This window comes from Garra rufa, chromosome 10 (genome assembly GCF_049309525.1).
Source record: "Garra rufa chromosome 10, GarRuf1.0, whole genome shotgun sequence".
Classification (NCBI taxonomy): Eukaryota; Metazoa; Chordata; class Actinopteri; order Cypriniformes; family Cyprinidae; genus Garra; species Garra rufa.
In genome coordinates, this window is record NC_133370.1 from 9,663,106 (window position 1) to 9,674,279 (window position 11,174).

The 11,174-nt window shown below is 35.6% G+C and overlaps 1 protein-coding gene across 1 annotated transcript in view; it reads left to right on the plus strand.

Annotated features, from left to right (window-relative positions):
* The first annotated feature begins 85 nt into the window (after positions 1 to 85).
* The window catches only part of snorc (secondary ossification center associated regulator of chondrocyte maturation), a 13,760-nt gene continuing 2,671 nt past the window's right edge, over positions 86 to 11,174 (plus strand). Inside the window, exon 1 of the mRNA XM_073848471.1 lies at positions 86 to 3,629. Coding sequence (XP_073704572.1) covers positions 3,545 to 3,629 — 85 coding nt within the window. The 5' untranslated portion in view covers positions 86 to 3,544. The remainder of the gene's footprint in view (positions 3,630 to 11,174) is intronic.

The window sequence follows — 11,174 nt, forward strand, 5'->3', positions numbered from 1 at the left end:
GCCACCCTGTTTGTCCGTTTGAAGGGATAGTTCACCCAAAAATGACAATTCTAACATTAATTACTCCTTTGTTCATCTTCGGAACACAAATTAAGGTATTTTTGATGAAATCCAAGAGCTTTCTGACCCTTCATAGACCGCAACGCAACTGACATGTTCAAGTTGTTCAATGTTAAAATAGTCCATGTGACATCAGTGGTTCAACCGTAATGTTACAAAAGTACTTTTTGTGTGCAAGGAAACAAATAATCAAGTTTATCCAACAATTTATTTTCTGTGTCAGTCTTAAACGCATGTTAAGTATTTTTTTTTGTACAGATTATGCGTCGTGGTACTCTTAAGAACGTGCCAGAGGCTCACACGGAAGAAAAGAAATGATTGAATGATGTCGAATGAAGTTGTTTTCTTTGCACACAAAAAGTATTCTTGTAGCTTCATTAATTATGGTTGAAGTATTGATGTCACATGGACAATTTTAATAATGTCCTTACTACCTTTCTGTGCCTTGAACATGTCAGTTACGTCTATGCAGGGTCAGAAAGCTCTCGGATTTCCTTAGAAATATATTCATTTGTCATCCGAAGATGAACGAAGGTCTTGCAGGTTTGGAATGACATTTAACCTGTTACTTGGGTTCAGTTTCTTATGTCTTAAAATCATTCTAAGTTACTTTTTGAAACGCATAATGGTTCAGTCTCAAATCTAAATTAGATCTAATCCTGGAGCGTGTTCCCAATTACCATAGATATTTTTTTTAGTGCATCAATATTTAAAAACAAGTGCAATCCTTTACACTAAATCACTTACAATTGAAGTGCATTGCACCAGAATAAACATTAAAATGCATTTTTTTAGGTATAGCTGCAAGATACAAAATGTTTGAATTGTTAATATTATACTAATGTCATAAGCAAGTTTCATTCTCTTATTTTTCCAGTTTATCAAGTTTTTAACTTGCTGTCCTGACAACAGTTCAGTTGTGTGTATGAATATATATTTTATATATACACAGTGGTAGCCAAAATTTTTAGAACAATAGGATTTTCACCAGCTAAAAATGATTTTAAGTCTGTTATTTTCATCTTTTGTTGTAGTGTGTCAGTAGAAAATATCAGTTTACATTTCCAAATATTCATTTTGCCATTAATTGTAATAATCCAGCGAGATTTGTGAACTGTGGCAACATCTCCAAGATGCTTTAACAAACCTTCCTGCAGTGCAATCTGAAAAACTGTTTAAGTGCACCTATAGGGCAAAAACTGCTTTAAATGCAAACGATGGTCACACCAAATGTTGATTTAATTTAGTTAATAGAAGTTAATTGATAAAGAAAATCTATTTATAAAATTATTTTTGACAGCATTCTCATTTTACAGCATTTTTACATAAGGGCCCTACTATAACTGGCCTAAAACTATTTTTAGCTGGTACTCAAATTCTAGTGTTCTAATAATTTTGGCCACAACTGTATGTGTGTGTGTGTATATATATATATATATATATATATATATATAGCACTTTAGGAAAAGGGCATAATGTGTGCAGATTCAATGTCTGATTAATCCAAAGAGACCCTTTGGAAATTGCTACGTGTAGTTTGTAGCAGTTTGTTCCTGTCTGGTGTTTATGGAGGGGGCTCAGCATCTAAAACTAATATTGATATGTACTATATACTTAGTTCATGTCTCCATAACTTTAGTTTGGTGGCAGGGTGCAAAAATGTCTTGCAGGAAAAAATTCTTGAAAATTTTTTGAAAAAAAAAAAAAAAAAAAGGATTTTGTGAGGTGGTGATTTTGTATGAATTCATATTATGTTAATCTCATCAAATTCATTTATATCATGTTAATGTTTTAGAAAAAAAGTGTGAAGGTCTGCAACACAATATAATTTAATCAGGCATAGATTGTAAGAAAACATAAAAATGTGATTGTTTGAATTCTTACAAATTTGCCCCACATTTGCCAAAGATTGTGAAATTGTATTTTTTAGCCAGAACGCTGGATTAACATCCAGAACTGGAACTAACCACTTTTTAACAATTGATTATAATAAATATACACCCTAAAATATAGACAATATGGACAAACCCATCGACTGGATTGTTTTGAACCAGCGTTTGAGTTAAATGTTTAAAATGTAAATGTTAAAATGTTTTAAATTTGAATATTTTTAAGTAATTAAAAAAAAAAACTGCTATATTGCTGTCTTAAAATGAACCCAAAATAGGTTGTAAATCAAAAATCAGGAACATAATTACTAGAGGCTTCAGCAATAATCAAAAGCTGAACATTTTTATTAAACAATTTAACTAAACAGTTTATTACTTATTATTTATCTTATTAATAAATGTTAGTTTTAAACCTATGTTGGGTTCATTTTAAGCAAGAATCATGTGACCCTGGACCACAAAACCAGCCTTAAGTAGTATGGATATATTTGTAGCAGTAGCCAACAATACATTGTATGGGTCAAAATTATAATTTTTTTTTTCTTTTATACCACAAATCATGTTCCATAAAGACATTTTGTAAATTTCCTACCGCAAATATATCAAAACGTAATTTTTTGATTAGTAATATGCATTGTGAAGAGTTTTATTTGGACAACTTTAAAGGCGATTTTCTCAATATTTAGGTTTTTGGCACCCTCAGATTCTAGATATTCAAATAGTCGTGTTTCTGCTAAATATTGTCCTATCCTAACAAATACCATACGTCAATGGAAGGCTTATTTATTTCGCTTCCAGATGATGTATAAATCTCAGTTTCCAAAAATTGACCCTCGCGCCTGATTTTGTGGTCCAAAATCCAAAGTATTTTTAATAGTTAAATAAAACTACTGATAAGTCTGGGCTAAACACCTAACCCAACTGCTGGGTCTGTCCATATATTACCCACAGTGTTGCCAAGTCTGTGATTTTCCCGTGGAATTTAGCTGCTTTCATACTGTTGCAGCAGGTTGTTCTTCATGTCCACGAGTTAAAGCGACCACAGTAACGTAATATTTAGTCCCTGGACTGCTAATTTTACCGGAGAACCACCTCAAAATGTGATAGGGCTACTTTTGAGAAGCAATTGGGTGGGTTTTGTAGTGGTAATGCCCAGGGTTCTAAGCTTAAATATCCAAAATCTGCTTTTTTGGGCCAGTGTTCCATTATTTCATAAACTGTCCCTCAGTATAATTATGAATCGTTCCCAAACTCTCATGATGCTTCACATACTTTAATTACGTTGACTGTAATAAAATCGAATTGTAGTCTGCATGACCCACCTCTCTGATCTAAACTCCAACAGCAAAGCAGCTTGGGCCAATGATGGACGTGAAGACATCGTACTCCAGGAGTGGAAAGACTCACTTCTCTGGGTGTGAAGAGGGTGGGCAGTTACCAGAAGAGTTGACAAAAGTCTGCACTGTCCATACAGAGTCCTCCCACCTAAACCCAGCTACCCCTGCCTCACTAACTCAGTCTCTCACTTGCTCTCTGTGTTCTTTCATTAACGTACCAGTCTAGGAACGGTGAGCAGAAGACTCCACACAGGAACCATGGCCATCTGCAGCAATTACAGTGGTTTATCTCAGCTCGTCTTCATTGGCGCTCTGGCCATCTGCATGGCTTTTGTGCAGTCAGGTAACATCACATCTTTCCCGTTAATCAGTGATAGACTTCTCATAGATGTGTTGAGTTCTTACATTCAATTGGTTCTGGTTTGTTGGAAGCCACAGGTGAGAATTTGAGTATAGTGAGTAGTTATAGTGAGGACTTTGTCAGTGGATATTGTCTTGATGTATGAGGTCTTGATCAGTTGAAGAATGTCTAGAAAAACCTTGTTTGGAAATGCCAAGTTGTGCACACGTGTCATTTTCGTCTTGTTGACCATCATGGTTTTGCAAGGCCCCTTTCAGTGCCATGAATAGCCACTGCTGAGCAAGAAAGTGGGATGTTCAAAGCTGAATAGCAAAATCTTAATGGGCAACAAAATTACAATAAGCAGTCAATATGAAAAACGGTAGCCTCTTTTGTTGCTCAATTTAAAACAAACCAAAATAAATTTTTGGTATGTTTGATTGAACTCATCTCAGAAACAAGTACCTTTACGGTGGCGTAAGTGCGAGACGGAAACGTCATGCTGACTTCAGTGACGATCTCTTTTTCACAACCAGGTGTTAAACCTGAATTTAGTCTCGGGTTCAGTGCGTACAAGGACTCTATGGAAAAACAAGACATGCATACATTTGCACAAAGAGCACAAAGTTTATTCGTACAACTACAAAAAGCAAAAAACAGTTGCCATTAATGACTATTACCTCTTATAATAGTTCCAAAAGACATGTTGAAATGCACAAACCTGCTCATAAACTTGGGGAAAATTACGATTTAAGACAATCTCAGTTTTTCCAGCCAGACTATGTGATGTAATGCTTTTTTTTTTTACGCATTCAAGCTCCAAGGTAAGCTGTGATGGCACAGTTGATATTTCTAATATATGCTTCCAAAAGTCTGGATGATCATAATGTCACAGTGTATTTTTGATAAATTGACAAATTTTTCCCTACAACTCTTACAAATAAAGGTTCTTTATTGGCATCAGTGGTTCCATGAAGAATGTTTAACATCCATGGAACCGTTGCATTGCATAAAAGCTTCTTTATAGTGATACAAGGTTCTTTATGTTTAAAAAATGTTCTTTTAGGAAACGTTTACTGAAAGGTGAATCAACGAACCCAGAATAGTTCTACAGGGTTGCTACGCAAACCCCCTTTGAAACCTTTTCTTTAAAGACTGTATGCTGAAGAACTCCTTTTTTATTTTCAAGATATTAAAGGAGTAGTTCACTTCCAGAACAAAACTTTACAAATCATTTACACACCCCCTTGTCATCAAGATGTTTGTCTTTGTTTCTTCAGTCGTAAAGAAATTATGTTTTTTAAGGAGAACATTTCAGGAATTTTCTCCATATAGTAGACTTCTATGTCTGCGAGTTTGAGTGTCCAAAATGCAGCTTTAAAGGGCTCTAAATGATCCCAGCAGAGGAAGAAGGGTATTATCTAGCAAAACAATCTTAATTTTTTAATTGTTTTTTTACAATTTATAAACTTTTTACCTCAAATGCTTGTGCATATACTGTATTGAACCAGTGTGCACAAAGTGTATAAAAAGCGTATAAATTGTAAATTATTTTACAAAAACTGATCGTTTCGCTTGATAAGACCCTTTTTCTACATCTGGGATTGTTTAGAGCCCTTTGAAGCTGCATTTAATCAAAAAATCAAACGTAAATGAATCTCTCAGTCACTTTTTCTTAAATAAACATTACTTAACACTTTCAGAAAAAAAATCTATTTTATATTTTTACATTAACAATGTAATCAACATCTATCTATCTCACTATATATTTCCACAGATCATATTTTCAGGCCATTTCAAGTCTTATTTTGATATAACACGGATTGTTTTATTTAAATGTGTGAAATGTTTACTTGCGTTTTTAAACTAGTCTTCCTATTAACACCATTATGTTCATTTAGACTGATTCGTGAACGCACACAAACACAAGAGGCGGGATTTATCGCAGGAACCAATCCCATTTGAGCATAACCAGAGCATAACCGTTGCCTCCTCTCACGTGACTGCACATCTTTTTAAAGGATCTCCAGAACAAATATTTACAGATAATGTACTCACCCCCTTGTCATCCAAGATGTTCATGTCTTTCTTTCTTCAGTCGTAAAGAAATTGTGTTTTTTGAGGAAAACATTTCAGGTTTTTTTTTTTTAAATAGTGGCCTTCTATGGTGCCCGTGAGTTTGAACTTCCAAAATGCAGTTTAAATGCAGCTTCAAAGGGCTCTAAATTATCCCAGCCGAGGAATAAGGGCTTTATCTTGTGTTGCCAAGTGTGTGGGTTGAAGCGACCCCAATAACATCACATTTAGCCCCTGGAATGTGAATTTACCAGACAAAAAGTGTGTATTTTACACCCTGAAACAGAATTTTTAACGGGACACCCCCCTCAAAACACGATTGGTCTTGTTTAGGGCTAGTTTTGAGAAGCAATTGGGTGGGTTTTGTTGTGAAAATCTGGCAACCCTGGTCTTATCTAGCAAAGTGATATCTAAAGAAATTTACAATTTATACACTTTTCAACCACAAATGCTCATCTCATCTAGCTCTGCAATGGACATGCATACTCTGTGTGCACTCTGGTTTAAGATAGATATTGTATGTTGAAAACTCCCATCTCATTTTCAACTCCAACTTCAAAATCATCCTACATCGCTTTTTTGGTAAAGGACGTTTGGCCTTCTTTGCATGTTTACTTTGTAAACACTGAGTCGGTACTTCTGCAGTTTTGCTAGATAAGACCCTTCTTCCTCTGCTGGGATCGTTTAGAGCCCTTTGAAGCTGCATTTAAAGGGATAGTTCACCCAAAGGCATCCACGATGTAGTTCACTTTGTTTCCTCAGTAGAACACAAACAAAGATTTTTAACTAAAACCGTTGCAGTCTGTCAGCCATATAATGGCAGTCGATGGTAATCAAATCTTTTGAGAGTGAAACAAACATACACAGACAAAACCAAATTAAACCCTGCAGCTTGTGATGATACATTCAAGTCTTAAGACACAAAATGATCGGTCTGTGCAAGAAACTGAACAGTATTTATATCATTATTTGCCTCTGATCTACCGCAACGTTCAACTGTATTGTGTGCGTTCACAACAGCCGGCGCATGCCGCATCAACATGCTCTGGCAATGTAGTCGGTGAAAACTCAACACTCCCAGATGAGTTTGCACAGGGGAACGTGATCTTTTAGTTTTTAATTAGTTGCCAGAATCAGGATAAGCACAAGTAATTCCCATTTTGAAAGGCAAATATGCACTATGTAAACGATGAGTGACATACGAGCAACAGATCTACTACGGTTAGATCACGTTGACGCCCCGTGCCGTCAGTAGAACATTGCGGTGGATCAGAGGTAAATAATGATATAAATACTGTTCAGTTTTTTGCACAGACTGATCGTTTTGTGTCTTAGCACCTCAGTGTATCGTCACAAGCCGCAGTTTAATTTGGTTTTGTCTGTGTATTTTTGTTTTACTCTAAAAGATTTGGTAACCATTGACTGCCACTACAAGACTGACAGACTGCAATAGTTTGAGATTAAAAATCTTCGTTTGTGTTCTACTGAAGAAACAAAGTCACCTACATCTTGAATACCCTGGGGGTAAGCAGATAAACATCACATTTTCATTTTGGGGTGATCTATCCCTTTAAAGGAGAACTCCGGTGTGATATTGACCTAAAGTGTATTGAATCATGATACCGAGTGTGAACGTACCTTGCATATTTCATCTCGGTTTGTGTCCAGCTGTCCGAAATCTGGGGTCAGTTAGCCGATGCTCACAACAGGTTGTCAATGAAAGTCAATCGGGCATCGAAGGAGCCATGTAAATAAATCACTGTTTTACGCCATTTACGAGGCACAAAGTAGCTCCACACTTCATCGGTAGACTTCCTAGGGCCCTGACATTTAAAACGAGACATTGAGAACTCAGAAAAAGCACCGGTAGTTTATTTACAAGAAGATTTATACAGACATCTTCCACCAGGAACAGAGCAGTCGCCGCCATCTTAAATGTAGTCACGATAAGTCGATAAGGTACGTTCACACTCGGTATCATGATTCAATACACTTTAGGTCAATATCACACCGGAGTTCTCCTTTAAACTGCATTTTGGAAGTTCAAACTCACAGGCACTATTGAAGGCCACTATATACAGAAAGTTACTGAAGAAACAACTTTACGACTGAGGAAAGAAAGACATGAACATCTTGGATGACAAGGGGGTGAGTAAATTATCTGTAATTTTTTGTTCTGGAAGTTCTTTAAATCCTTTAAACTTAAACTCAGGGGAGGCAAAATGCGGACTCCCTCTGTAAATTTACCTGCTGGTGTCACTATTGGACAATGTTTCTTTAGAAAACAAGTGATATATACACTTCTGAATGTAAAATTAGCGTTGTTTTATTTTTGTACTATGTTTTTTTCTCATCCAGTATTTTGAGACACTGCCCCTGATATACTGTATATTGATATTTAGCAGCTCTAAAATAGTGTCATTCAGGTCAAGTTAGCTCAGTGTTGGTTTAGTTGGTTTACATGAGTTCACTTAAAGGATTAGTTCACTTTCATAACAACAATGCACAGATAATGTACTCACCCCCTTGTCATCCTAGATGTTCATGTCTTTCTTTCCTCAGTCGTAAAGAAACTGTTTTTTTGAGGAAAACATTTCAGGATTTCTCTCTTTATCATGGATATGGATGGCGCCCCAAAGTTTGAACTTCCGAAATGCAGTTTAAATGCAGCTTCAAAATGCTCTAAACTATCCCAGTCGAGGAGGAAGGGTCTTATCTAGCGAAACGATCGGTTATTTTCGAAACAAATTGACAATTTATATACTTTTAAAACCTCAAATGCTCGTCTTGTCTCATCTCTGCGCAGCGCATGCGAAATCTGTGTGATTCAGTTAAATACAGTTAGGGTACGTCTAAAAACTCCCATCTCGTTTTCTTCCCTAACTTCAAAATCACCTTAGATCGCTGCAAAAGTACCAACATAGTATTTACAAAGTGAACATACATAGAAACTCAAACTCCCTTTACAAAAAAACGGTAAAAACAGCATTATAAGACGATTTTGACATTGAAGACATAAACAAGATGGGAGTTTTTAGACATACCCTAACTGCATTGACCCGCATGCTACTGACTACACATTCACTGCGCAGAGACGAGACAAGACGAGCATTTGAGGTTAAAAAGTATATAAATTGTCAATTTGTTTCGAAAATAACCGATCGTTTCGCTAGATAAGACCCTTCCTCCTCGGCTGGGATCGTTTAGAGCATTTTGAAGCTGCATTTCGGAAGTTCAAACTTCGGGGCGCCATCCATATCCATTATAAAGAGAGAAATCCTGAAATGTTTTCCTCAAAAAACACAAAAGACATGAACATCTAGGATGACAATGGCGTGAGTACATTATCTGTGCATTGTTGTTATGAAAGTGAACTAATCCTTTAAGTGGTAAGCAACTCTGAATTGAATATTACGTGTCGTAAAATGAACCTAATGCACTTCTGTTATTTTTCTGAGTGTGAAGATTCCCGCCCTGACTGCCCGGCGGGCGTGAGGTGAAATGAGGACACGGGCATGGGCACGGTGGCGGAGGATTGTGTCATTCGCATGCACCTGCCTGCATGTTGTCATCTCACAGTCGCGTGTTAAAATCCAAGAAACGAGACAACCTTCTTGGCCTTGTCCTCTCGCCAAATGTTTAAGCAGTACTTAATAAATATTTAAGCAGGCCAAGAAGTGACAAACACCAAAAAAGGCGTATTTTTTCAAATCAACAGGTTACGCAGGCTGACGCCGAGGTGCGTGCTTTTCCACAGACTGGCTTCATAAACAAGCTTGTTTGACTTGCAGCACACTGGCTGTGTTTAGGCCGTCGGTTGCTCTGCCTCAGGCCGTCCTCTCTGACCACACAAGCGCCCTTTTGTACCCTCAAGTGAAGGGCTCATTGATGTATCGCTGGCCTTGCGCCCCGGTGTGCCGTACCTACAGCCTGCTTCAAGTCAGGAAAGTGTGTGCCTTGCTGAGCAAACAAACTATTATCAAAAATACTCATATGCTGGCTATCCTCGACTTGGTGACTCCAAATATTAACCTTTTATTTTAAGATTTGGGGTGGAATATGAGCATTTCAGTGTTTGGTTGTATGGAAAGGTGGTGTAAGTGGCTGCTGCATGTAAATAGTTGTATTTCAGTGAACAAATGAGGGCTCTGTTATGTGTCAGTTTAGTTTTAGGTAGAGCGGGGTCAGGCTAGGTATTGGTGTTCGCTCTGTCTGTCTTTGTGCCTTCATTTTGGGGTCAGAACCTTTGTCCATAAGGTGCCCTCTGGGAACTTTGGGCAAGCTGTAACATAGGAAATAAGCTTTGGGCTTGGTGAGTATGGTTTAGGTGAGAAAAGTCGCATGGCTGTTCTATGCCTGCGGGAGATGTGGAATGTCAGTGAGAGATGTGAGGAGAAGAAGAGAGGAGGAACGCGCAGGACTGGATAGGTGTAGTGGGACGCGAGTGCTAATCCTCCATAAACACGCTCATTGAGTCTTATAGAATGTGACTAACATTCGGCATTTTCCAGACCTGTGCATTCCCTGTGCTTAACGTTCATGGGGAAAATGTTAAACTTTTGGAGCTCGCTTTAGCAAATACCAAGATTTTTGTACATTCTTAATGTTAAAGGTGTTTTCGCAGCACCTTAGATTAAGCTAAACAACTCTTTTATTTAGTTATAATAATAGAGCAATTAGTTATTTAAATATACCCTAGGTTGTTTATTTATTTATTTACATGTATTTATATCTTTTGATTTTTTTTTTAGTATTCTGACTCGCAACTATTATTAACTTATTTAAATATATAATCTTGATTTTTAAATATATATCTCCCTTTCGTTTGTTTTAATTAATTACTACTATTTATTTAAGTATAACTAAGTATCTGTATCTTTTAATTTATTTGATTAGTTAAATATATCATATCAGATTATTTTTATTTATTATGTATTCTTACTTGCTATTGTTTAGTTTTTGACATTTGACATATTTTTTTACTTATTTATTTTTACTTGCAGTTATTATTATTAGTATTAGTAGTAGTTATTTGAATATAAATATAATTACAAATATAAATTAGTTATTTAAATATATAATTTAAATATATAATAAAAATTAGTTATTTAAATATATAATCTTCCTTTTGTTTGTTTTATTTATTTACTATTCTTAGTTATGACCATTAAAATTAAAAATTTAAATATATCAACCTTTTGTGTTTATTTATAATTTATTTATTCTAACTATATATATATATATATATATATATATATATATATATATATATATATATATATATATGCAGCTATTATTAAGTTATTTTGAATACATAATCTTCCTTTCATTTATTTACTATTCTTAGTTATGACCATTAAAATTAAAAATTTAAATATATCATCCTAGGCACCTTTTGTATTTACTTATAATTTATTTATTCTAACTATATATATATATATTATATATATATTATAATATTAATATATATAT